The 27,354-nt window shown below is 53.4% G+C and overlaps 1 protein-coding gene and 1 long non-coding RNA gene across 4 annotated transcripts in view; one reads left to right on the top strand and one right to left on the bottom strand.

Moving 5' to 3' along the window:
* Positions 1-354: 354 nt before the first annotated feature.
* On the bottom strand, positions 355-26,072 carry RBPMS2 (RNA binding protein, mRNA processing factor 2). Of its 2 annotated transcripts, none has more exons than XM_081121741.1 (8): positions 25,691-26,072; positions 10,727-10,804; positions 10,109-10,147; positions 9,273-9,335; positions 8,836-8,986; positions 8,211-8,362; positions 1,747-1,816; positions 355-1,305 (listed from the first exon to the last, which is right to left on the bottom strand). In XM_081121741.1, the coding sequence occupies exons 1-7, from the start codon at positions 25,769-25,771 to the stop codon at positions 1,754-1,756; spliced, it is 627 nt and encodes a 208-aa protein (XP_080977867.1). In that variant the 5' UTR covers positions 25,772-26,072; the 3' UTR covers positions 355-1,305; positions 1,747-1,753. The 2 variants fall into 2 exon arrangements, with proteins under 2 accessions (XP_080977867.1, XP_080977866.1); XM_081121740.1 differs by having other exon boundaries at positions 355-1,475.
* LOC308549273 overlaps positions 25,584-27,354 on the top strand; it is a 28,744-nt gene continuing 26,973 nt past the window's right edge. Inside the window, exon 1 of one of the 2 annotated variants that reach the window (XR_013997746.1) lies at positions 25,584-25,762. This is a non-coding gene — a long non-coding RNA (uncharacterized lncRNA). The remainder of the gene's footprint in view (positions 25,763-27,354) is intronic. The other variant, XR_013997747.1, reaches the window with a different exon arrangement.

Raw genomic sequence — 27,354 nt, forward strand, 5'->3', positions numbered from 1 at the left:
AAGAGGTTGCCGGTTTGATCCCCAGTAGGGGCGTGCAGGAGGCAGCCAATGGGTGATGGATGTTTCTCTCCCTCTCCCTTTCTCTCTAAAATCAATAAAAACGTATTTTAAAACACATTAAACACAGATGGGCTAACAGATAGTCCCCCCACCCCGCCAATCCTGATATATGGCACTTGGCAACACACTTCCCCTCCAGACTTCAGTTACACAAAAGGGAAGGAGGGACAGGCTGTAAGAGCTCTTAGGCCCAGACCCACTTCACTTCCTCCCCCCTGAATTCTCCTCTGTCCTCTAGTTATTCCTGCCCAATAGCAGGCTACATCCCATAGAAGCAAAGGTCAGAGAGCAGTTACTTTGGATGATTTTTTATTTTGCATTTCATTTATCATCCAGTTTCACATTCTCACAGGATCAGCAATTACAACAGCCACCTCGTCTCCCAAATCTGAAAACGGCAAGACAGCCACAGCTGTGGCCAAAGGCAAAGCACTGATGTGCTCACGAAACAAAAAAATTGCACAATTTTCCCTTCATTTTTCTTAAACTAACGCCTGACACAAAGGCTCATGGCTGGAGAATGGAAACCCTTTTCTTCTTCATGCCTCAAACTAAACATTAAACTCATCTGACAGGGCGAACAAGGTCTCTTCAATAATTAATTGCACACACACATGAAAAATCCTTTATGATGCATAAATATTTTGTTACACAGGGTACAAAAATACTTTCACTTTTTGGTTGGTTTCAGTTTGGAAAGAAAGAGGAGCAATGGCAGGGGTGGGGTGTGCTGTGGAGAGGTGAGCAAAACGGGCAGAGAAGGGGTGTTCTGAACAGTTGTTGGCCCATCTGAGGAAGGAAGCGGAGGACCCTGATTCAAAGTAAAAAAGGAAACTCTCTTTGTTGGGGGGTCGCTGCTGTTCAGCTGGGAAGTGTGTAGGGCAGTGGAACTGGCTGCAGGGCTTGGGCCTCACCGAAGCAGGGTGGGTGCAGGGGAGGGGTGTGGAGAGCGGGACCAGGAATGATGAACCATTAAAGGCCAGGACCTGTTGCTATGGTGACACAATGTGAGAACAAACTGTACACTCACATATACACAAGTTTAAGTGTCTTAATTCATGCCAGAAAACATGCAAAATCAAACGCCTTGTTTCTCTGAGGTGAAGCTACAAAAGCAAGTCTGGACCGGAGGTGGGGCCTTGCTCGGTCCCAGTGAGGCCTGCGAGCTGGGTGTGGGTGTCCCAGCGAGAAGGCCCCCGACTCCTCCTGGGAGGCCTTGGAGAAGGGCTCTGGGGCAGGACAGGGCTGAGGAAGAGGAGAGAAAGGAAACAGGAAGCAGTCCACTGAGTCAGGCTTAAAATTCACAGTCTTTGGAGGAAAGCAGCAGCTCTCCACAGGCCGCTTGGGGACAGTGGAAGCTCTGGGCAGCTTCCTCCCCAGCGGGGGGCAGGGGCTTCAGGCTGTGGTAACAAGACCTGGAGGGAGCGGAGAGAGGTGGCCGTGAGCAGAGGTCTGGGGCTAGGAGCTAAACCCAGGCCTTCCCCTTGTGAGGAGTCTGCAAGACAGATGGCAGGGGTGGGTGACAGGGTGGGAGGAAAAGGGGGAAAACCAGCCAGAGTACCCAGTGCACAAGCTCAGGTGGAGGCCCCGCCTCAGCTGGCTCTTGGGTTCAGTGAGGGGGGACCAGGACCCTGCGGGAAGCCCGGGTCTAGGACACTCAACCTGGACCCCTGGGCCAGCACTTACTGAAGAACTAACAGAACTGACGGTATTTCCATCCTTGCTGGGTGGTGTCAGAGGAAGGGTACCAGCGCACCTGCGAGAAGAGAAGCCAACGTCAGGATCTAGCCATGCAGTCCCTTCCGCTCACAGGGAGCCCTGTAAACATGGCCTTCTGTGTCCCTGTTGGAGGCCTGGTTCTGTCATTGACAGGAAGGTGTTGGCCAGTTACTCACTCCTAGGCATCAGTTTCTTCATCCTGAAAATGGGAGAGTACCCCTGACCTGCCTCCTCTGCAGGGTGAAGGTTCAAAGGAGAGAATGGTTATCGTGTTTTACACTCCACTAAACCCGACTGGAAGGTGCCAGGTTGCACCAGATGGGAGTCTTGGCAGCCAGAGGCACCAGTGCCAACGATCTGCCCTTTACCCTTTACTGGGAGAGTGCAGAATTCTCAGCAGGAGAATAAACCCAATGAATTTTTACTCAGCATCTCAATCTGTCCTCATCCAGCTACAAGTCAAGGCAGCCCTAAGTAGTGAGGCAGACCGTGAGCACACATTAGAAAGCACAGTCAGTGAGTTCTCCAAGGGTTAAGGACTCCAGGCACTTTCCTGCCCTTGTGTGATTCTGTAAGGAAGCCATGGGCGAGACCCAACTGCTAACGTCTTCCCTATTTCCACCTCTCTCCCCCTCCTGTTCCCTCCATTACCACCCACCTAAGTCTAGAGATTTGTAACCTACCAGCTGAGCACTCGAGTGGGAGCCTGGCACCTACAGAAGCCCCAGCATTTGCCAGAAGGCCCCACAGCACAGTAGCCCCAAAGCAGGATTCCCAGAGACTGGTCAGGAAATGACAAGCACCCCCTTCCCCATGCACTGGTCATCTGGATGGTAAGCCGTGCTGGGGGCCAAGCCAAGATTGCAGGGAGAGCCACCTGCCCCAGTCACAGGCAGGACATCTACCCCAGCCTGACCCTGGCTGCCTGGGTGAGGGTGGGGGCAGGGCATTACAGGACCCTGAGTGAGGGGGAGATTGCCGAGATGGGAGCCCAGGATTCCCTTAGGAAAGGAAGGAATAGCACATGAGAGCCGATGCAGACACGAGTAGCAGCTGGGCACACAGAAAAGTCCCTTACAGCTGCAGCAGTCAGACCCAGTTACCCACTTGGCCACCTGGGATCCCTGCCTCCTGGGGAAGCGGAAAAGATATCAAGCAATGTCAGGTCATGTGGGGGCTGATGGAAGCTTCCTGAGAACGTGCTCCTATGTCCCCTCCAAATGCTGGGTGCTGTTTTGTATAGTGCAGGACTCTGACCACCAGCGCTCAGTAGGAAGTCAGGGGCTAGTCACCCTAAGATGCCAGGATCTTGGCATATGGCATGTTGCAGGGCAAAGTCTTAGGTCACCTGACCAATGCCAGGATCTTCTCTGGGCTCCAGACATGTGGCACTGCTGTCACCAGGACACAGTTGTCCCCAGGCTGCTAGAATTGCCTTGATCAAGCCCCACACCACGCGGAAAGGGTCAGAAGGCTCTTCTAGCCTTTGAGCTGTCCAGCCTCAGGGGCAGCAGACCTTCTTTCCTGCCTCCTAAACATCTGGAAGCGGTTCCCTCCCTCCCTCCCTGGCTGACAGCTGAGTGGGAGGAAGCCTCTCCTCCCCTTTGCTGAGCATGGATGCCCTCTCAGTCGGACACTAGAGCTCAGTCTACAAGGACAGGGAAACCAACACCACTGCTACCAGAGAAGCCTGTGGTCCAGCTCAGGGAATCTCGATAGGCCCTGACCACCGCCCTTCACCCAGCCTCCAGCTGGAAGTGCCTGCGAGCTGGGTGCCCTGCAGGGCTGGAGGAGGGGACATCGGGTGAGAGTGGGAGGGACTCTGGAGGCCTCCCACTGGCCCTCTTGCACCACTGGGAAGCCGAGGCCTCCTGCAGCTGCGTAAGGGCTCCCTCAGAGAGTCCGCCTCATCCGGCCCCACACTCTCCCCACAAGCGCCGGAATTCCTGCCTCCAAAGCAGCACTTTCCCCCTTAGCCTGAGATGAGTTGGCTGCCTTCTTGGGGAGGAAGTGGAGGAAAGACCCCATTTCTGAGCTCCAGACAGCTGTTCCTCTAAAGTGGACCAAATGTTCTTGAGTGGCTGCATTTCCGCTTCCCTCAGACACTAGCATAGGGTGGCGGTCCGGGTCCTCTAAAGAAGCCCGGTCCATGGTTGGCCGAGCGTGGCTCGGCGGTTGAGCATCGACCTAGGATACAGGAGATCAAGGATCGATTCCCAGGCAGGTACATGCCCAGGTTGAGGGCTCGATCCCCAATGACTCACTCATCATTGGTGTTTCTCTCTCTCTCTCCCTCTTCTTTCCTCTCTCTGAAATCAATAAAGATATATAATAAATAAGAGTTTAAAAAAAGCAGCACGGTCCAGCCTCGGCCGGGTGGCTCAGTTGGTTGGAGCATTGTCCTGTACACCAAAAGGCTGCGGGTTTGATTCCCGGTCAGGGCACACTCCTAGATAGCAGTTTCAATCCAGTCAGGGAGCGTATGGGGGGCAACTGATCGATGTTTTTCTCTCTCTTTCTCCCTTCCTCTCTCTCTAAAATCAATAAACGTATCTTTGGATGAGGTTTAAAAAAAAAAATCTCTAGAGAAGCATGGTCCATTCCTGTCCCAGCTCAGAATAAGAGACCCCCCAGGCCCAGGGCTCAGAGCCAACACATCAGGGAGCGGGTGGCTAGTCCCTTCTCAGGGCCTCTCGTTGCTCACAGGGGACTTGGGGTCTGGAGAGGCTACCCACAGGGACAAGCCCATGGATACTAGAATGAACCAGGCTCCAAGAGGACCAGCATTAAAACAAGAGGGGGCATGAACTCAGTGTTCTCTCACACCTTGGGACTGACTGAGAAGATATGCCAAGAAGTGGACAAAGGAATGAATCCACATGAGGAAATATAAATAGCCAATAAATACAGAGCCTCACTCACGAGAAAGTAAAGTAATACTCGGTCTTACTTAACCCAGACGGGCAAGTCTACACTTTGACCTTATAACATTTCTAGGAACTTATGACAAGGAAAACTAGGACAGGTGCCCAGAGAGGTGTGAACAGGGGTGTCCATTGCCGCACAGCCTATCAGGAGCAGAGACTTGTGTAAACAACCTACTTAAGGCCTACAGGGAGCTGGGCACACTTACACAACGGTGGGCTGGCCAGGCCTCGAGAATGGAGAACTACATTTACTGATGTGGACAAATGTCCTGATGTTTAAGTTTTAAAATTATTGAATGTGTATATAGCAACTTTTGTAAAAGATTCCTATCTATGGATTTAGTTATACACCTGCACCCAACTACCTACCAAGTCTAAGGACTAAAAGTAGCCGTTTTCTGGGGAGCAGGATGATTAGCCAAAGGGAAAAAAGAAATGAACCGGCCCATTTACCTCCCCATAAATGCAGACCTCTAATAGCTAACGCTTATGAAACCCTTAGCATGTGCCAAGTGCTGTTCTAAGTAGTTTTCATGGACTAAGTTAATTTAATTCACATAAAACCCTATGAAGTTGATGCTTTCACCATTCCATTATACAGATAAGAAAAAAGCCGGGGGAGTGCAGGAGGCAGCCGATCAATGACTCTCTCACCATTGATGTTTCTCTCTCTCTCACCCTCTCTTTTCCTCTCTCTGAAATCAATAAAGATATATTTTTCAAAAAAAAGAAAACAGCCCGGCTGGGCGTGGTTCAGCGGTTGAGCGTCGACCTAGGATCCAGGCAATCGGGGTTCGATTCCCGGTCAGGGCACATGCTCGGGTTGCGGGCCCGATCAATTACTCTCTCATCATTGATGTTTCTATCTCTCTCTCTCCCTCGCCTTTCCTCTCTCTGAAATCAATAAAGATATATTTAAAAAAAAAAAAAAGAAAACAGAGGCAAGGGAGCGCATGTAATTTTAAGGTCATCAATAAGTGGCTGAGCCAGTTTAAGGAGGGGTGGGGGGAGCCACAGTGAAATAAAAAACGAAGTCCAGTCTGGGAGGACCCTGGGACACAAGAGGACATGGAGCATCCCTGCTTTTAGGCTACTATCTTTATGGGACAGACCCCAGTGTGCCTCTGACACCCACATCTCTTGCATGTCCCACCCTCTTAAAGGAAAAGATTCCATCAAGAGGGTCAGAAGGTCGAACAAGATGGCCTTGTGCCAAGACAGAGTGGGGTGAACGTCTCCTAGCCCCTTCCTGCAGGTGGGGTCCCTATGGCTCTGGCTGAGCTACCTGCAAAGGGCATGCAGTTGGGGCGTGCCCATCTGGGTAAAGGAAGGACTGCTTTTCATCCCCTCTGGTCTTAGCTGCCACCTCCTTGCCCGCAGGCACAGAGAAACTCAGTTTTGTTGGTCCTCTGGGTTCAGAATAACCCCCTTAGGACCAACACTGTCCACTTCCTTTATTTAGGCATTTTCAACCTCCACTTCTGGGCAGCACTGTGGAAGGTGCAGGGAGGGGGCTCTGGAAAGGAAATGAAAAAATACTACTATTTGGAAAACGCTCTCATGCCTGTTACTGCATTTGATCTGAACAACATGTTTTAGCGTTGAGAACACGGCTTTCCAGAGAGTGAGGAGCGGGGACAGAGCTAGTTACTACCTGGACCAATCTCTTGTCGTTATCTCCCTCCCCCAAAATGCCACTATCCTTTGTGGCCTTCATTTCCTTCCCTGGGAGGCCAGACGACCGGAACTCAGGCATGATGAGGCCTCCAGCCTCAGAGGGAAGCAGGAGGAGGAAACCAGACAATGATGATATTAAATAACAGCCATGATAACCGGCACTTCTATAGCCCTCAGGGGCAGGTGGCACCGCGGCACTCCCAGCCAGCTGGGGGGCCATCCCAAGAAGGGCAAAGTCACCTCTCCTTATTAATTTGACACACTCACTGTCCCTGGCTCCCAACCTCTGCCTTGTCACAGTCACGGCCTAGCATCTCAGGGCAGATGAAGCAGAACCTTTCACCTGGTCTTGTCCAACCCTCTCATTTTACAGATGAAGACAGAGACCCAGAGGTGTAGCCACCTGTTGAAGATCAGGTAGCTAACTGGTGGCAAAGCTGGGACCAGAGCTGAGGACCCCAGCAGTTTAACTCCCCACATACTGTGTTCCTGCCCACCTTCCACACTGTGCCAGGTCAGAGACGACAGGGACAGTGTTCCCTGCTAACTGCTCCATGCCCCCCAACAGAACCTGGTTTGTGGTAAATACCCAACACTTCCCTTGAGGGAGGATCTTTACCACCTTCCTACCCCAATCAGTTTTCCAGCTGTGTGCGCCGTGCAGCTGGGGAATAGTGCCAAGTTTACCCATACTTTTGCCCTCGGTACAACCTCAAGTTGCTGTGGCCAGGGAAAATTACTACCCCCTGGGGAAAACAGTTTGCTAGGGTAGCAGCCCTAGGATCTGAACCTTCCACCCTGGAGTTGGGCAGCCCAGAAGTCACTAAGCCCTCCAAAGGACAGGGATGAGCAAGAACTTAGCCCTTGGCCAGCACACCCGACTCCTCCCACTGCAGCTTCTAGTTCCTGTGAACTCTCCCTTCCTGGCTTCTCATTTCCTTTTCCTCCCCATCCCCTTCTACTGCCCTGGCCAAGTCGGGCAGCCTCTGTCCTCTCCCTCAACAGCACAGCACGCCCGGCCAGGTCCCTTTCCCCCACTAATCAGGCTGAGGTGAGCTCACCCCTGCTCCTCGGCCCTCCTGTGCTACCTGGCAGTGCCGCTCACACAGCCGGCAGTTGGCTACCTGTCACTGGCTCACAGGAATGGGCCGGTACCTGACCATCTGCTTGTCTGCCTCTTGAGCACCTGGCATGGCCCTCAGTGAGCAGAGTGCCCTCCTGGGCAGCTCTACCCTCCCTGACTCTCCTACATGTGCTCGTGTCTTCCTTCCTGCCCCAGCGCAGGTTCAGGAGGCAGAGCACCCAGGCTTCCTGAAAACAGGCACACTCGCTGAGCACTCGGGACACTTGTCCCAAGTACAGTTCTAGCACCTCTCAATCCGGAGGCAGATAATATATTCTCCTTTTCCAGATGACTAAAAAAAAAAAAAAAAATCAAGGCACAGCACTCTTTAAGAGCTTTCTCAAGTTTGTAAAGACAGGAGGCGGCAGAGGGAGGCAGCAGGCTCGCGAAACCACACTTGGGCTGGGATCTGATTAGTGATTCTGTCGCCGCAGGGAGTGCAGTGGGGGCCGTGGGTGGTCAGGAGGTGGTGGAACCATGGCTGGGTCTCTCTGGACTCTGCCTCGAATCCTCAGTGTGGCCTCACAGCTTGTCCTCTCCCTCCTCTCTGTCAGAGCCCAAATTCTAAAGGCATGTCATGGGAGACAGCAGTTCTGCTGAGCTCCGGAGACATGCGGGGTCCAGAGGCCAGGGAGGTACAAAGTCTGGCCACCTAGAGCGTTCCCTCTCCCCCTGCCTGCATCTCCCCCCGAAGGAGAGCTTACCTGAGCATGCAGGGCGGCGGCGGCAGCAGCAGTGGCAGCTGGGTAGGTGAATGCAGCGTGTGAGATAGATGGGGTCAGCTCTGTGGTGTACAGAGGGTAGGGGGCCCAGGCCTCTGGGGATGTGGGGATCAGAGCAGTCCCCATCAGGTCATCTACAGAGGAGACAATAGCCCCCATCGTCAGAACCTGTTCTCCCTTCCTGCCACCCCATTCCAAAGAGAGAAGGGGACCCAGCACTATGGCTGAAGTATAAGCTCCCCACTCAAGCCAGACTCTCCTCAAGACCAGGGAAAGAAGCCATTAGCTTGGCCTCGCACGGTGAGCATGTTTTCAGCTTTGAGAAGCTCTCAGATGGGCCTCCGCCCATCTCAACCAAGAGAAATCAGAGACGGCTTTGGGAAGTTGGGCAAGTCTGATGGCTCACGGGCTCGGTCTGTCTGAGGTCCAACAAAGGCTGCAGGGCAGGACGGAAGCATGAAACCGTGGATGCAAGCAGCCTCCTGCAAAAGGGGGTGTGCAGGCGGACTAGTCCCCCAATGAGAATCTCAATGTCTGCCACAAAACGGGGGGCCCCAGCTCAGGCCAAGTGCAAGGGCAGCAGACTGCAGCTCTGAGCGCCACTCACAGGGGTCCCGTGCAATGAAGTGTGCTCCTAGGGCGGGGTGAGCGCTGGTGGGGTTTGGTGTAGCCATTAGCTTGTTCTTGGCCATCTTGGTGTTGGCTTTGGCAAACTCTAGCCTCAGGGTCTGCGGGTTCTCGGGATCAAAGCGAATACCCTATACCGGAAGGAAAGGATGGAAAGACTTTACTCTGTAGAACCAGCCTGGTCCACTGCAGTGGGTAAAGAAGGGCCCCAAAAGGACCTTGCCCAAAAGACTTGCACACATGGGGCGAAGACAGCACAGCCCAGGACTCTGCCCCAGGGTGGCTGGGGAATAAGGTACATCTGTGGGCCCCTTTCTTGGGCAAGAAGTGGGGGAAGGTTTGCAGAAGACAGAACAAGGCCCCCACTTTGCCTGGGGGCCTGGGGGTCAGAGAAAGACCTGTTCTCCATCTACTCACGTTCAGTGCATTCTTGGCTGCTTCTGCTCCTGCCCGGCTGTCAAAGATCACAAAACCAACAGGCTAGTAGGAAAAAAAGAGAACACCCTTGCATCTCTCCCAGCATTCCATCTCCCCCGCAAAAACAAAACAACTACAACAAAAAAACCTCAAAATAACAAAAAGCAACTCTTGCCTGTCCCTCCTATGTTCAGCTGGAAAAGAAGAAGATTCTTATGCACCAAGACTCCCACCCAGGTACCACATTGTGGGAAATGATGCCAACAGAGCTTTATCCCACCCTTCCAGTAAAAGTCCTTTTTTTATGCATGCAGGTAATTAAGAGTAAGTTCCAGTGATATTCTAGGAAGGGGACTCTAATATATCAAGTGCATGGGGAGGTTTCAGATTCGATCAAGGGGAAACAGACTGAACTTCTCCAACTTCATTTTGCCAAGGTTCAGTCCAGACCTCATATGGCCCCCAGCACAGCCACCACTTCTATGGTCCTCAGCCTCAGGGCAAGGCTGTGGCTTCTCAAGAGTCAAGAGAGATGGAGGACCAGGAGCTGACTGGTAAGAAGGGACCTGTGGAGGCCACTGTTTTGTCAGCCCAGGAAAGAAACGGGATACAGACAGCAGGTCTCAGCTACCAAAAATGCCTCAGGATAGAGGAAAAGGCCGAGGTAGAAAAAGTCAATGGGGAAAAATAAGGGGGGGGGGGACATCTATAATACTTTCACCAATAAAGATACACTTGGGGGGAAAAAAAAAGATTGAGGAAAAGGCAACAGACTTCATTCCAAGCTCAGGGGTTGGGATGGGCTAGGAGGTAGAAAAACCTTGGAGAGAAATTACCTGTCTTGACGTGAGCTTGATTAGGGACCCTTCGTACCCCTGCAGAGAGAGGCAGTCATTAACACGGAAGGTGAGAGCCACTGCTGTGCTGTACCAGCCACTCCTGCCCCATCTTTTCTCCCCACTGCTCTCCTGTATCATCCTCATACTCTTCTCCCCCCAAAGTCAGCCCACTCCGCCCTCTACCACTGTTGGGCGCCCCTCTGTCCTGCATTCTGTATCACATGGAGGAGCACCAGGGATAGTAGCCATCATTTCACACGTAAATTCCCATTTGTTCCACTAGCTTGTGATCCAGATGCACACTTACCTTTTTAAGTTCTCTCATCTACAAATTGAAAAGGCTACACTGAATCTCAAAGATTACTCAGACAGCAAAATCTACAGAGATTCTCCATGTCCCCACTTTACAGATGAGGAAAGAGGCTCAGAAGGGCTAAGCGATCAACAGAAAGTAACATGTGAATGAACAGAACCAGAGAGAGCGCCAGGGCTGTGATCACAGTTTCTGATACAGTGTCCTACGTCTTCCTGCTGCCCAGCCCAGGTCAGAGATTCATTTCTGATGCTTCACCTTCATCCTAGGCTCTGCCCGTGGGTGGCTGGGCCCAGACTCACCTTGAACGGCCTGAAGAGCAGGTAAAGTTCTCTAGGTTTAATGTCCACAGGAAGGCCACTGACGAACAGTGTCCGGACCTGGAGACAGAGACCACAGTGGTCAGGGCCAGACTGAAAGAAGGGCAGGGATGATGGTCCTTCTTTCAGAAAGGAACTGGAATCTTTCCAGAGTTTAGGAAGGAATGCGGTATTTCGAGGCAAATGAACACTCAGAGGTTCCTAGCATTTAACTTTTCAAAGCCCTTCCTGTACACTTTCCTTTCTCCAGGTTCATCCTGCGGGTGGCACTCAATAAGCACCTGCTAAGCAAGACTATCTGCTATCAAACACCCGCAGGAAGAGATTTCCTAAGTGCACAGATCACGGATCCTTTTTCTGATCAAGGACCCCTCTGATATCTGAAGCATGCTATGGTGTCTCCCCTCCACACCAAAAAAATGCACAAAATGTATATATTTTTCAGCAGATACCCACGGACCCCACATTGAGAGGTTCCATCTGGTTTAGCGGAGAGGCAAAGATGTAAATGGAACACAAGTCCTATGCTACACCCTGGAGCCATTTCAACAGAGGGCCCACCACTTTCATATCCATCTCCTGGTAATTGCTTCTGATGCCAGATGTAAGCTCTTCCATGGCAGGGAATGTGTTGTATTCTTGCCTCTATGCCCAGCTTCTAGTATGGAGCTGGTATAAATGTTTACTGAATAAGAGACCTGGGTAAGGAGTCAGAGATGGAACAATTATGCTGGGTTTTGAAGAATGAGCAGGATCTTGCCAGCTTCAAGTGAGGCAGATGATGCTTTAAGTTACAAGACTTGTCCTCAACATGGTTATAAGTTGGTGGTGAAGCCAGGTCTAGACACCAGATGTCCGTCCTGTGACTCAGGCCAAACCTGACTTCCTGAACTGCGTGATAGCCGGTGGGATCCAGCCAACAGCCTTTTTATAGACAATGGATTGAATCGGGAACCTGGGGCAGCCAGGCAAAGTTACACCCAACACACACACACACACACACACACACACACACACACACCCTCTCAACAGAGCCAGATGTCTAAGGAAACCAGCATGGATAGCTGCTGGTACCCAGTGTCGCCACCCCCACCAGAAAACTCCCAGCCCATGCCTGATAAAAAATGGGTAAGGACTGGCTTCTTCACTCACATGAGTTTTTGCCAAGAAGCATGCCCTTGCCATTTAAGGCACTCTGTTCCCTTTTAGTCACATTTTCCCTACCCAGATATGCCTCTGCTCCCAGGCCTGGGGTGAAGGTTCAGTACATGTCACAGCCCCGCAGCTCTGCATCCCTGGATACACAGTATTCAAGTGCTGCCTGTTCCCAGAAGCACCTGGGAGAAACTGGACAGCCAAGGCTCCAGGGTGGGTTCAACCGAGCCCCTGGACTCCAGAGGGCAACCATCTGCTACACTCTGCCCTTTGATGGAAGGGCCTTTAAATTCCCTGACCTGCTCGGGTCACGCAGCCTTTCCTGAAAGGCAGCAGACCTGGGACTCATCTGGGCTGGTAGAGATGAAACTTGCTTCTGGGTACCAGGACTTGAGCACCCAGCCTGCTCCCAAGATGGGCTGAAAGAGTGCAAGCGAGCCAGGGCCCTGCTGGGTAGACCTGGATCACTACTTCTCCTTCCTCCCTGGGACAGGGAATATGGTTTAGGTCAAAGAGGCTGAACCAGAGCCACCCCACAGAAACCTCTGCCTCAGTTCTCCCCAGGGACCACCCATTTCACCCCGGCTAATTTTAAACCCTTCGTCAAAAGGCTCCTTTCTGGCCAGACCTCCCTGGAGGCCCCTTAAATAGCAAGTTCTCAGCATAAAGTTTCCTGTTTGGGTGGGGGAGGGGGAGGATAGGGAATCTTTCCCCGCATTCCCAGCTCAGATCCTGGTTTCCAGCCTTCCCCTGGGCCAGATGTTTCCAGCCTTTTCTTCTGGTTTCCATCTTTAGGTTCTGAAGTGTTCACAAGGCTACAAGCTCGCTCCTATCCTGTCCTTGGCCACCTTTCAGGAAACAAACGGAGGCCGACGCGGTTACCGGTGAGGTGGTGGGCTCCCCGTCTGCCAGGTCACAGACCCTTTGCTGTGATCAAAGTCTGGGAGGTTAAGTCACAGGAAACCTGGCTTATTACTCCCTCTAGTTCTTACTTGATCTTAGCCACCCTTGCAGATGACGGGCCTGCTGCCTATCCCTCTGTGCAGACCGGGAAACTGAGGCCCAAAAAGGGCTCATGCAGCTTAGTTCACCAAGGAGCAGGGCTGGGTAAGACCCAGGCACCCTGACTCAGTCATCTGTTCCACCAGCAATTCATCCAGCTGTGGGGACAGATGGAGTGGCACATGGGCGGCCTCACTGGCCTCATGGGTGGGTAAAGTATTGCCACATATCCATTCAGGAGCCAGTCCCTTCCTTACGGACTCGTTTAGGATGACAGCCAAGTTGGAGCGATGGGGACAGAACAAGAAACTGGGTAGAGGGAAGCTGAGCTTGGCTACACGGTGAGAGGACAAGAGGCTCTAGAGCCCACCCATCTGCCTTTCTGCTTCCAACTCCCTCTGCTCCTGCCGCAGCCCCATCTCCTCCAGGCCCCCAAACAAGCTCCAGATGCATCAAAGGTAGCTGCCTGCGCTCTCAGGACATCCCTCCCTCCTTCCTTAAGTGAAGGGCACCAATCCTTCACATCCCTCTATTTCCTCACTTCCCCTTCCTTCCTCTGAAGTCCTACAGGGGCCCTTAGGACCCCCTGCCTTGTATTGTTTCCACCCATCTGAGCTTATCCCTCACCTGGACTCTATAAAACCCTAGAGAAGGCAGCCAAGTCTCAGAACTTTCCTATCTTCCAAAGTACCTAGAGTCAGGCCTCAGCATTTGGACCTCCACCATCTCCATGCGCCTCGGTCCTCCCAAAGAAACTCCCAGCCCAAGACAGATGTGGCCCAGCATGGCAGAGTAACGCCATAAATGGCAAAAGCCACAGGCTTTAGTTAGGCCGCTGCTGGCACCCAGCTTAAGGCTTGGCTTGGTGAAGATGCCTCATGTCTCTGAATCTTTTTCTTTGTTTGTACAACATGGACACCATCTACCTCCAGGAGGAAGAGTGCACCTCACTTTATGCCTGGCACATGGGAGGCTCAACAAAAGGTGCATTCACTCACTTAGGGCTCCTGTACTCACAGTGGTTACCTGCACAAAACCTCACCTATCAGGTACCACGAGCCATTTATTTATAAGTGCCTAGTGAGGCTAGCTTGGGTCTGGTCGGTATGGAGCTGGCCACATGGGTGAGGCGATCTTAGGCGGTCACTGGATTCTTTTTTCCTCTTTCCCGGGGAGGTAATATTTGAGGTGAAGGCACAATGGAGATGAGCTAGTTCAACACCCTCATTTTACAGATGAGGAAGTTGAGGCTCAGAACAGGAAGGTGACAAAGCAAGCTAACTGCACAGTCAGGCTCCTTTAGGGACTGCAGGGACAGAGACATGCAGTTACTTCTCCAAGGTCTGGCCAACGAGTCCTGCGTCCCAGGCCAGCATTAGAGACCACCTCCCATGCCAGTTGCTGGTGCCAGCCTCACAGGGCCCAACATTCATAAAGAGGTGGGTGCAGCCCTAGCCAGTTTGGCCCAGTGGTTACAGAGTCGGCCGTGTGCACTGAAGGGTCTCGGGTTCAATTCCAGCCAAGGGCACGTACCTCGGTTGCAGGCCCTAGTTGGGGCATGTGTGGGAGGCAACCAATCAATGTGTCTGTCTCACATCCATGTTGGGCGCTCTTTCTCTCTCTCTCTCTCCCCCTCCCTTCCACTCACTCTGAAAAGCAATGGAAAAAAATATCCTCTGGTGAGAATTAAAAAAAAAAAAAAGGTGGGTACAGATACCAACAGCTGGTTGATGCCAAGATGGAAAGATCAACCATAGAACCCAAGTCCTGCCTATTCCACAAATTTATTATAAGAATTCAACACAAAAATGTTTTCAGTATTTGAAGGTAGCATAAGGGGCCGTTTCCACAATCCCAGGCTATTAGAAATCACTAAACATATTTCCCTGGCCCTTCTCCTTCCATACACTCACCCTTTCTCCAGAAGTATCCACACAACCCAGAGGATTATCTCTTTTCCACCCTGAAACGTGGAAGCAACCGCAGCCCTTTTTAAATGGCCATCTTCAATGGCAAGTACAAGCAGACGGTGCAAGACCACAGCCATGTCCTGAGCACAATCGGAAGATATGTTTGCAATGGGGTAGAGTGGGTGTTGGGAGAGAAATGGAGAATCCTTAGAAGTCAGTGAGGGAAGAAACCTGTTGAGGAACAACTCTTCAGATGGAACCCACTGGAAGCACCAGATTCAATACGGACAAAGAACTTGGACAGAGAGCTGTCCCACCATACAGGACACAGCAGACATGGCTGTGTGGTCCTCATGGCAGCCAGGAGTAGACACAGCCTTGCTGGAGGTCCCAGCCAGCACCAGGCCTGCCTAGAGGAACCAAATGACCTTTTGAGCACAACTGGGTCCCCATCCAGCAAGGCTTTGGGGGCTCCTGAGGCAGCTCTTTCCTTATGTAAGTCCTGCTGCCCGTCTTCCTCTGAAGTTGCTGGGAGCAAGGGGGTGGGGGAAGGTCCAATCCCTTCTGCTAAGGCCACAGGCTATCACTGGTAGCAGACTTCCTGGGGTTGTCCGGGTCTTTGCTGTGTGTTCCTGGGCTCTTTCCCTCCAGCTGGCGCTGGACGTAGAGTGCCTAAGGGTTCCAAATCACCTCTTGACCACTCCTCACCTCCTCCATCGGTGGCCCTTGAATCTCACTCCTAGTGCTCCAGGGGAGGGGCAGAGAGGGATAGTACCTGAGAGGCACAGGAAGGGGTGGTCCCCATGCTCAGTCTTGTTCTTGAGGCCCCTGGGGTGGGGATGTCCCCTCCCATAAGAACAGTTTAGAAGGAGCCTCTCAACCATACTTTCTAATCCCAGCAAGACAGAGGACCCAGGCTCCCGGGGTTACCCAGTCCCTTCCTTCGTGACAGGAAGGGGAAACTGCAGGTGTCTAGGTTTTCCTCTCCTCCCAGTAACCCTCCCCAGCCCAGAGGTAAGAGTTCACTTTTTACAGGGAAAAGAGAAGTAGGAAGAAGGGGCTCTGACAAACACATTCACATCTATGTGCCAGTGATGTTCTTCTATCAGACAAACTGAAATCTGTTTAAAGATCTTCAGATAAAAATGAAATCAAACCCTAGCTAGTTTGGCTCGGTGGTTAGAGTGTCAGCCCTTGGACTGAAGGATCCCAGGCCCAATTCCAGTCAAGGGCACATACCTAGGTTGCAGGCTCGATCCCCAGCCCTGGTCTGGGTGTGCGGGGGAGGCAACCTATCGATGTGTCACTCTCACATTGATGTTTGTCTCTCTCTCTCTTCCACTCTCTCTGAAAAGCAATGGAAAACATATCCTCAGGTGAAGATTAAAAAAAAGAAAAAAAAAAGAAAGAAATCAAACAAAAGCCTTCAGGAGCAAGGTGATACACACCCAGGACATGAGCCTCAGAGCACAGATTCAGGCTTCTGTGGACAGAGCTTTCAGACAGGACATCGATCAATCTCTGTCTGCCCAGGGGGACATCCCTCTTGGCTCTGCACAATCCAATGGGCAGACCTGTCATTCAGGTGTCCCCAAGCCAGCTTCCTCAACAGTGGCTGCACAGGTCTCCCTGCTCCCCAGGGCACACACAGAGGGCCCTATAGGAACTAAGGGAAGGGGGCTGGCAGGGGAGGAGGAGGGGGTGGGTGTTCTACACAGAGGACAGCAGCTGAGCAAAGGCCCTATGTGGAACAGGACTGGTGTGTGGGGTCAGTGGGGCCTCGGAGCCCTCCCTCCCCAGTGAAGAGGACCCCACACTCAGCCAGAGGCCAGGCTGGGGTCTGGCCACTGTCCTCTCACCAGGTGTGTGCCCTCCTCTGCAAGGGGAGGGACGGGACTGATGCTGAGGGCTCTGTAGCTCTAACTTGTCCCAACCTTTCGGCACAAAAAACCTTCTTCATACTGGACATGAAACACTCAACTTCTCAGTGAAGGGCAGCAGTAGAGGACTGTGGCCCAGAGGACAGGCTCCATAAGTTCCAGCTTTGATTAGAGATGGAAAGGGTAAACACGGCTTTCAGAAACAGTGGTATGCCCCTGGACATGAGACCCTCTTATCCTCTGACTCTGAAGGAAAACCACAGCCTTCTTCCTACCCCAGCCTGGTGATCTCCAGGACAGCAGCCTGGACTTCAGGTTCACCTGCCTGGGGGATGAACCTTTCTCCACAAAGGATGCTGAGGCAGGAAAACATCAGGGCCACTCCCCACGCTTCCCCAACCCCACTCCCAAATCAATGCCACAGGTCTACCAGGAACTCTCCCCTGGAAAACAGACTCTTGCCTTCCAGGCAAATCCTTGTCTCACAAGGCTGGGATTCAGGGAAAGAGGGACTCAGGACACCTGACTCCAGTCAATAAAAACATTCTACCAAAGAGATAAAGACAATATTTGAAGATTGTTTGCAAGAATCCCTTAGCATCGCTGAAAGTTAGAATTCAGTCTGGAAAGCAAAAACTGTTTCAACTGTCCACTCCATCAAAATGTTCAAGCAATGTGCTTGCTTCAAATCCCCGCCCACTGGTTGCTCAGTGTGAGCTCTCCTGGTGTCATCTGGATGGAAAACACCACTTAGGGAAGGGGGGTGGAATCCAAAAAGGGAAAAACAAGCCTCTCATAAGCCCCTCCCACATCCTTCCCCAGCTCCCAGCCCTCCGCAGCAACTGAAATGCAGAATATTTGAGCTGGAAGAAACCTTATTTTTAGAAGAGGAAACCAAGGCCCTGGAGTCCAGTGAGTTGCTCGCAGTCACCGAGCATGTCAGAAGCAGACCCAGGGTCCCCAGGTGCTTACAAGTCAAAGCTCTTTTGCACATGATGATTTCATACCCCCAACCCACTCAGACCCCAGTGGGGTCAGCCTTGGGCACCCAGGAACAGGTAGGGGGCTTTCAGTTTCTGAGTTATGAGGGCAGAAACAGAAGGTTGATTGGGGGTCCCACTAGATGGTCCCATGATTAGTCCTAAATAGAGTTAGTTATAGGCAGGTCAAAGGGAAAACAGACTGTCAACTCCCAGCAACTGAGGGGTAGCCTTGTGTCCCACTCACTAGGGGAGGTGGGGGTGGTAAGCTATAGCAGGGCCCCTCGGATACCCAGGACAGGACAACGGGGCACACGTAGCCCCAGGAAGCCTGAACCAGGCCACCCCACCCCCACCAGCCAGTCCATGGGGGTTTATGAACTGCAGCCTGCATTACATACAGCTTATGGCTTTCCTGATATTAAGATACTTTCTGAATTTCTACCAGCCATCATCACACTCAGCTCTGCTCTGGCTTCTCCAAGGGAAAGCGATCCCACTGAGAACCAAGACAGGGGACTCAGGTTCAGCCTCTTGCTCAGCAAACTGCTGACCAGACATGGACACAAAAGAAAAAGAGCCTCAAACCAATTGTCAGCCAGGCAGGTGGCTTTGTGGCCCTCCTCCTCTGCCTCAGCAATAAGGGAGAGGGGTGGACTTGCCTTAGGGTCCTTCACACTCCACCTTCTGAGATACCAGGGGAGCAGGAAGTGTCCTCATCTGCTCAGAGATTAAACACTTTCCTTCTGCCCACAAGACAAAGTGGTGAAGAAGGGGTTAGAGAACGAGAGGGTAAGAGAGCAGAAATAAGAAGCCAGGCCCTGGGCCAAGCTGGACCTGGAGGTTTGAGAGGGGTCTCTGCAGGAGCAATATTGGGGTTGCCTAACAGAAAGCTCAGAGCAGTTACACCCTCCCATGCAGGGATCTTGTGGCCAGGATTTTTCTTTCGTGTATGTATGTAGGGACTGGGTTCTGCCTGGGTCCCATGCTTAGCCTTGGCACCAGCAGGTCGCTCTTACCCCTCCCTGGGGAAAGAAGTCCCTCTGAGTGAGGCCACTTGACGAGAGGTGGATGGAATGTGGCGACATGGCCCACAGATCCGGGACTTATAAGGGCTGAACAAACAGCGTAGGAATAAAGAGCAAGCGGATACAGTCAGGCAGAGGATGGGAACCTAGCCGCACACACTCCCAGAACCAGTACTTCCCTTGCTTCCTTGGAGGAGCTCTGGGCTGGGACGCTGGCAATGCCTTCACAGCCTGATCTGGTGTGAAGTCCCAGGCTTAGGGTCTGTTCCCATGTTTTGCTTGCCCCTGCTAATTCCAGCTCCAAATCACATATTATCAGGGCTTGGCTCTCAGCCCCATCTGGGCAGCACTTTGTGGTTTCCAGTTTTTTCACGCTTTCCATTGGCATGTGAGTCTGGCAGTCCTTTGATGTGATAGGCAGAGCGGTATTGGCCTATTTCACAGATGGGGAAACCAGCTCAGGGATTAGGTGCCTGGCCAGCCAGTGGAAGAGCTGGGGATCAGAGCTATGGATCAAGTCCAAGTTGCCTGGGAAGTTGGGGCTCTTCCCCCATAGCCTGCAATGTGTCCAAGACTGTGACTGTGCGTGTGTATAGGGGTGGGGAACCAAGCTGGCGTGATAAGTTCTCTAAAGAGAGGGACAGGGCTGGCATGTATGAAGTGTTCAATAAGAAGGCTTCGGATCTCACAGCCCAAGATACTTCTAGCCCCAGGAAAAGGCTTACTGTCTTGGCAGCACACCTGGTCAAAGCCTGTTGTTAGCACCAGCCTACACCTCATTTAGGGAACTAGACCAAACAGCATGAACTGTGCTATGCAGACTCAGTGCTATGACCAGGCACCTGCTTTCCATTTGGTTCCAGAAAGTTTTTCAGAAGCAACTCAGAGTGAGGCTCCCTCCTTTCTGTCCATACACCTCCCATCCTTCCTGGTGCTGTGTGGTCAGCCAATGCAGATCTATTGCCTACCCCTGACCTGACAGGGTTGCAGTTGTCACCACTGCCACACACCACCCTACAGATTCAAAGCTTTGGCCTAGGGGGACCTTACACCCCTCTCCCAGCTTCAATACCTCCAACCCTTAACCCACGTGATATTATTTCAGCGTAAACACACCGTCCTGGGAACACACAGCACGAAACCCACCACACGGCCCATTGTCAGACTGAGGCAGATGATGCCTGACAAGAGATGTTTTCTAATGTAACACTCCTGTTAGGAGAGGGTCTCTGTTCAGGGAGGAAGCTGCATTCTGATCTGGAACTCCCGTCACAAATACATCAGGATCCCTCTTTCCCCAGCTGTGCCTGGATAGGGCCACAACTATCTGTTAAGAACAGGGCCCAGTCTAGACAGAAGTTCTTCACAGCCTTCACGGCAATAGAGGTTCTCAAAAATGGGCTCAGGTCTTATTCCAGTAACCTTTCCTGAACCCCCACCCCAGTAAAAGCCCAAGACCCATTTGGGGAGGGGAAGGCTGGCTCTTCCCAAGAGAAGCCAGGCACTACAGATATTTATTCCATGGCCTGGTCCAGGTCAGGCCCTACCCTTTCTCCCTGGGAGTCCAAGTCCTGTTCAGAACTATACAGGCAGCCTTGATAACTTGTGACAGGCACAGGCTTCTGCTCAGTCAGCCATAAATGACTAAAGGCCATGGCAGATGGGTCTAGGCAGACCCTCCCACTACACCCATCCCTAGCTATCCTCCAGAGGCCCCCAGCACAGATGGATCCACCAGTGGACTGACTCTTCAGGAAAGGAGGACCCAACAATACTGCCACCTATCTAGCCTGGCACACTTGGAGACAACCAAGGATTCTTTCCATCCAAGGATAGAACAGAAGAAACTGCAGAAAGCAAGGAGTCTGCACTGGTCCCTGCGGAGACAGACAGGGTTCTGACATATGAAGCTTCGTGGTTTGTCTGTAGTTCAACAAGGTTTCTGAAGTATAGCGATGGGTTCTGCCACAACGTCACAGCTTTGCCAGGGACGCAAGGACCCTTCTGAGGCAGCCAGGGTCAGGGGATGGCAGGGGAACGCTAGCACTCTCCTTCAGCTCTGAATAACAAGAGGTGGGAGACCTCTGACCAGGAGCTCGGTCATCAGGGCAGGCAGGAAGGGCTCCTCTCCTTTGCCTCTCAGGACTGCCTGGAGGTCAGGGGAAAGCATGCGAGCAAAGGCTCAGCACCCTGCAAGCTCATGTCTTGCCTCTATCTACAGCAGTTGCCAGCTGCCCTCTGAAGATGAGTATGAGAAGTCAGATGTCCAAACACGAGATTGAGAAGATTTACTGGGGCAAACTAGCTAGGCTGTCTGTGTTCAGGGGAGGAGATAAGGGACCCAAGAGAATGGCCCCCCAAAATGACTTTAGAGCATGCACGGTTTCTTAGGGAAGATGCCTACAGCAGCAGGGTACGAAGGGGTGTGTAAAGGCAGGCAGCCCCGTACAGTCCACAAGGGAGCACACTGTGTGTAAAGAACTGAAAAATAAAAATGACGGTCTGTTTTTTATCATCACGAGATGGCAATTCTGAACAATATCTGTGATAAAATACTCCTCCTGCAGGGGCTGACAGCTCCCCTCACCAATCTTAGGATGCCACGAGACCCAAGGGAATTAGCCTGGGGCCAGTCTCTGAGCTTCTACTGAGACCCTGGCATCACGCAAAGCTCAGGCTTCAGAAACTTTAGTTGCAGGACTTTTTCTTCCCCTGCCTCCAAGTCACTAAAAACCCTAATATAAAACAGAACAGCAGGTATAGTGTGGTGAAGAACAAACTCGGGGTTCAAATCTCAACTCACCCACTCACTAGCTGCATGAGAGTTATCTAACCTCTGATCGTTTATGAAATGGTGATGATGATGTAAGTAATTCACAGGGCTGTGGTAAGAGTTGAAGGAGTTCAAATGGTACAGTGCTTAGAGCAACGCCTGGCACAAACACTATATATGGGCTTACTATTATTAGGAGAGCCTCTCCCATAGGTTATTTGAGCAGAGGCTGGACACATCCACAACAACACCCAGGAAGGAGAGGAGCCTGACCTACTGAAATCTGCCTGAATTCACCTGCCTGGGTCCTGTTTCCAGGTAAAAGCCCAGAAGCATAGATGCCTCCCTTCCCTTAAACCAATAAAAAAGCCTGCAGGCAGAGGACCAAGAAGTCCCAGAATCTGTGAAATGCTTTTGATGACAGAGGAAAAAAAGGGGAGGTTCCCAAGTCACATGCTGGATCCAGAATGCCTTCACACTCAGAGTGCTAACCCTGGCCGTTCTGTCAGAGGCCAGGGTGTGGCTGGTTCCCCAGAGATCCCTGGAGGACACATGATGGACCCAGGGGTACCAGGCCTTGGCCCAGCTATAGTGAAAGCAGTGGACAAGCAAAGATGGGGGTAGGAAGACAGCAAGAGACCAACACCCTCACGTCACACTGTCACCCCCTTAGTTGCTATTAATCCGTCTTTCTATAGTTTACCATTAGGCAGACAAAAAAACATCTTTAACTCTTAGAAACTCAACCCCCCACCCCAAGATTCCAAATACTACCCTCCCCTTAGGGGGCCCCCAATGAATAATTACTATAACTTAGTATTACCTTGTATTACAAAAGTGAAGGCCCCATTTTCAAAATAGAATGTTTTCAAACTACACATACTCCTCCCCAGAAACACTGTCGTACCTAGCCATCCCTCAAGAATCACTAAGACATGTCCAGCTGGGCGTGGCTCAGTGGTTGAGCATTGATCTAGGATCCAGGAGATCATGGTTAGATTCCTGGTCAGGGCACATGCCCAGGTTGCAGGCTCAATCCCCAGTCGCGGGTATACAGGAGGCAGCCGATCAATGACTCTCTCATCACTGATGTTTCTATTCTCTCCCTCTCCCTTCCTCTCTCTGAAATCAATAAAGATGTATTAAAAAAAAAAAAAAAAAATCACTAAGACAGGACACACTTGGGTCTGAGGTTGCACAGCATCGGAGGCAAGCCTGCCCTGAGCAGGGTTCATGTGCTTTGTTACCTCACCTTCTAGAGTTTGGGCACCAGACATGACCTACCTGGGGTAGGGTACAGCTTCTAGTTTGAAAATGATACTTAGCTCTTCACCTGCAGACTCTCCCCTTATTCTTCATTGCTCTCCTTAGCTTTCAAAGGGTATCAATGCTTCTAACACATCTCCTTCCCAAGAGGCAGAAAAATGCCAATTTCCCCCCAAGCTTGCATGATCATAATGTGCCCCCCAATAATGCTGCAACACAGCAAACTTCTGTTAGTCACCCAAACAAGCCATGTAGTTCCACAATCAACCTCCACTTTTATACATTCTATTCTCTCTTCTTGGAATGCCTTTCCCACCCCCCACAGGTCTAACAACCTCCTACTCAGCCACATGTCAGGGAGGGCTGACCTCTAACCTCTCAGTAGCACCACTATCACTTGCTGATATCCCTATTTTATCTACTGCTGTATTTAACATTCCATCGCTTCCTGGCAAATCCTCTCACCTGCCAGTCTGTGATCCTTCAGACCTATATTCTTGACCCTATTCCAGAAAAGGAACCTAATGCTTAAGATATAGATGAAGCCCCCATGTGTAAGGTGGACAACCAGGGAGAGTCTAGGCTAAGCAGTTGTCTCGAGTCAAGGCTACACAAAACCCAGCAGTCCCACTGAAATCCCATCCTGGAACCATGAAAATACACCGTTTTCTCCAGTGATCTAACACCTTTAGGAATTTAGGTCTTATGGTGGACAAGTAGGATTCCTTGGTTTTCTAGGGTTGCTTTAGTTAACCTCCAATAGTCAGCTGGGAAGAGCCAGCCTAGATCAGCCATGAGAGTAAACCACTACTGCTAATGCAGATTCCCCAAGGGATGGCTCTTGGGGGTTGCAGAACGAACCACCTAGGGGTTATCTAAGCTAAAGGAAAGGAGTCCAATTCCAGCTCAAACCACCAATCCAAGATGGAATCCCAGCAAGAGAGCTCTTGGCCCACTCACTGTGCAGAAGGCTAATCAGGGGACGGGCCAATCCTTGTGCTTACCTGACCAGACACTGGGCTCCATGAGATCCCAGAGCCCTTAGTTTTAGACCTATAAACAGGAGCCCAGGGCTGTCCACCAACACCAGCTGCATTGACTCCCTCAACCACTGCAGTGATGTGGCCACCTCCACCCCCAAGGAGTAGCAAAGATTCCACTTCTTGAGGATTCTGCCCTTTCTCAGAAAAGGCACTTAAAAAAAGTGACCAACACCTTAAGTTTTCTCCAAGACTAGCCTGGCCACATGGTTCACCCTTTCCACTTCAAAGTGGTGGGCTGAGGGCAGTGTGAGATCCCTGCTTCAGCCAACCCTCTAGCAGAAGCTGCATTCTGAGTCCAGCTTCACGGAAGAGTTACTCTCCCTCAGTTTCAGCCCACAAGAAGGCCAAGCAGGGACTCCACACACACCAGCAACCCTGTCACCCTCCCCCAACTCTCAGGGGGAGATTCTGAACAACCAGGTAGGGTCAGGATGGGGATAAGGACCCCAACGCCAAGGGCCCATGGGCATCAAGGTCCAAGGAGGACAAGACCATCAGGAGCCAAAACAATTCCACCACACTTAAGCCCACACCACATTAGTGGACAGATGTCAGGCCCTCCGTTGCCACCCTTCAGAGTGAAGAGTTGTGTATTCCTTCCCCATCCCTCCAATCCCCCAAAAAAGAGCAGAATCTAGACCTAGATTCTCAAGATGTCATGCCATTGGTGGACTGGGGCTGGCAGCAGGCCTCTGAATTGCTAAGAGTGGGAGCTGGCAGTGTGACCCTCCCACCATCCCTCCCACTTTGAGGAGCCCAGCCCAGCAGTGGGGCCGTTGCCGCCATTCTGCACCAAACCTATAGCACGGCCAGTGGCAATGCCCCTGGAAAGGAGGGAGGTAGCAACACCAGCCCCCACCAAGGGGCTCTGCGGTTTCTCCCCCAGACCAAGGGGAAGGGAGCTCAGGGTGGATAACTGGTCCTTGGTTTCCTGGGCAAGAGCATGCCAGGGTGGGGCAGGAAGGGTCTCTTAGCCCTGGAGTGACACAGCAGAGGCGGGAGGCCCTTCAAGGGAGGTGCACACCCTGTCCCCTTTCTACACCAGTTTTTGTCTTTGCCCGCCAGCTCCTGGTCTCCATTCACTGAGAGTCATAGCCACCACCTCACCCCTTAAACATCCTCCCCGATTCTGAGATCCCATTAACCACCCAGCTGCTGGAGATTCCACGAAGCTGCCTCTTACTCCCACGTCTTAGCACATGGCCGGTGGGCAAGATAATGCTGCTTCTACTTGCGGATCCCACCCAGGCCAGCTTTGGGTTCCTAGCCTGGCTGCCAGGGCAAAACCGAAGGGAGGAGGACCGGAAAGTGTCTTTAGACATCTCCTTCCCAACTAATTAATTTCCAGCTGACCTCTCTGCCAAAGCCCAGGTTCTGGGGCCGTGAGGGAAGCCCGTCCACCAGCCACGACTACAGCTCTAGTGAACCAAGGTGCCAGGCGGCTGGCCCGGGCCTCCAAGGTCACGGGGAGGGGTCAGGGTGGAGAGGGCATGGGACTGTGCCGCCCGCCCGCCGTGCTAATCCCTCAGTTCCTTCCAGCCGAGGCGGGAGTCCCAGCCATGAGGGAGAAGCGCCGGGAAGAGGGCAGCGAGCCGGGCCGAGAGTGAGCAGGAGGGACACGCGGGCAGCAGGCGGGGGGCGGCTGCGGCGCCGCTCGCCCACCGCGGGACGCACGGACCGCGGCCGGCGCGCGGCCCGCCCCGAGCCCGAGAGGGCGGGGAGACAATGCCCGCCCGGCGGGGCAGTCCAGGCCGTACGCCCCCGCCCGCCGGACACGGGCTGCTCCTCCCCGGTCGAAGGGCAGCGGCGGGAAGGCTCCGGGAGCGATGGCCAGACTGGCCCCGCGCCCCTCTCTCCCGCCCACCTCCGCGTGCACTTCACCCGACAAGTCCCGGGGCCGCAGACCCACCTCCTCCTCCAGGGTGCCGCCGGAGCCCGAGCCCGTGCCGGTGCTGGTGCTGTGCTCGTCGTCCGGCTTCAGGTTGCTCATGGTGCGGGGGGGAGGGGGGGTGACGAGAGGAAGGGAATGCGGAGGGCGAGCGCGGCGCCGGCCCCGGCGAGGAGGTGGGAGGGGGCGCGGTGAGCGGTGCGCTCCGGGGGTGCGGGGCGGGGTGGCGGTGGGGGGCGCGCGGGGCGGTGAGAGGGGCGGCCGCCGCGTCGGGCTGGGGTCACATCAAGTTTGGCGGGTGCGGGAGGCGGGGAGGGGGTGCGGCGGGGGAGGCACTGGGAACCGGAGCCGAGCCGGAGCGGCCGCCGCCTCCGCCTTTTCACTGCGACCGCCGAGTGCGCCCGCGGCGGCGGCGGCGGTGGGGGGCGGGCGCCGGGGGAGGGGGCGGGCGCCGGGCGGTGGCGGGGGGCGGGGGCCGGAACCGGCCTCAGCTGGGGCCGGGCCAGCCCCCCGCCCTCCTCGCGGTCTCCGGGGGAACGCGCAGCCAATCCCCGCCGCCCACTGCGGACTCGCCCCGGCCCGGGCCGCGGCGCGCTAGCCCCCGGCGGGGCTTTTCCCTTCTCTCCCTCGTTGTCTCTCTCTCTCTCTCTCTCTCTCTCATCTTTCCCTATTTCTTTTCCCCACAAGTTTTTAAACTTTGATGAACACGCCTAGCGAACTTTCTTAAAGGGACCGCACGCAACGTGCTGTCCCAGCCCGCGGGATGTGGAGCTGGGTGCCCCTTCGTCCCGTGGCATCCCCGCCCCCGCGACCCCACGCGGGGGGCTCCCACAGCTGGGCTCCTGGGTCGCCGGCTTCAGGAAATAGGCCCGCTTGTGCCCTGATACGGGATTATAGAGTTCGGCTCACTCTTTTCACCCCGAAATTCAGGTGCCCAGACCTGGTCCACGCCCTCCTCCCTCCCAAGAGCTCCGGGCTGTTGGGGGCCAGGTTCTGGAGTAGATGGCGGGGGCGTGGGGTGGGTGTGGACACCTGGGCTTTGGCCCTGGCTGCGCGCTGTTTTGCTGCGTGACCTTGAGGAAATCACTTCCCCTCTCTGGCCCCAGGCTTCCAGCCCAGAGGGTGGGACTTAGATCTCAAGCTCCCTTCCCAGTGCGGGTCACTGAATAGGACTCCGGGCGGGGAAACGAGTCTTCGGGATCCAAATGGTTATTAGCCCCAGGAGGGGGGGGGTCCCTCGAATGAACGAGAAGGTTCCATTCGTCCGTTCCTCTTCCCACACCCCAGCTTTTGGGCCCCTTGCCACGGTTTAAATGCCCCCCACATTAACACACCTTTACCCCCTCCTATTCAGAGCCCGGTGGCGGGGGGAGGGGAGAGCAGCCTCGAGGCTTGGGCGGGGCGGTAGTGACTCCCCTCCGCGGGTCTCGAGGGCGCGGCCCCCGGGTCAGTTTTCCTCTGACTTTTGAAAACCGGCTCGGAGTGCCGCCGCCTGGTAAAAACCTGTGCCCACCTCGGGTCGCGCTTGAAGCGCAGCAGCGTCTGGACACGCGGAGCTGCCCCAGGACTGGACGCCTCTCCGGCGCCCCTGCCTCCGAACTCCAACTGCGACCCGGGGAATCCCGGCCAGGGGCTCCGTTGGAACTGAAGAGACCGGCAGTGTCTCCCTGCATCTAATTTCTGTT

Source organism: Miniopterus schreibersii (assembly GCF_964146895.1).
Source record: "Miniopterus schreibersii genome assembly, chromosome: 1".
Lineage (NCBI taxonomy): Eukaryota > Metazoa > Chordata > Mammalia > Chiroptera > Miniopteridae > Miniopterus > Miniopterus schreibersii.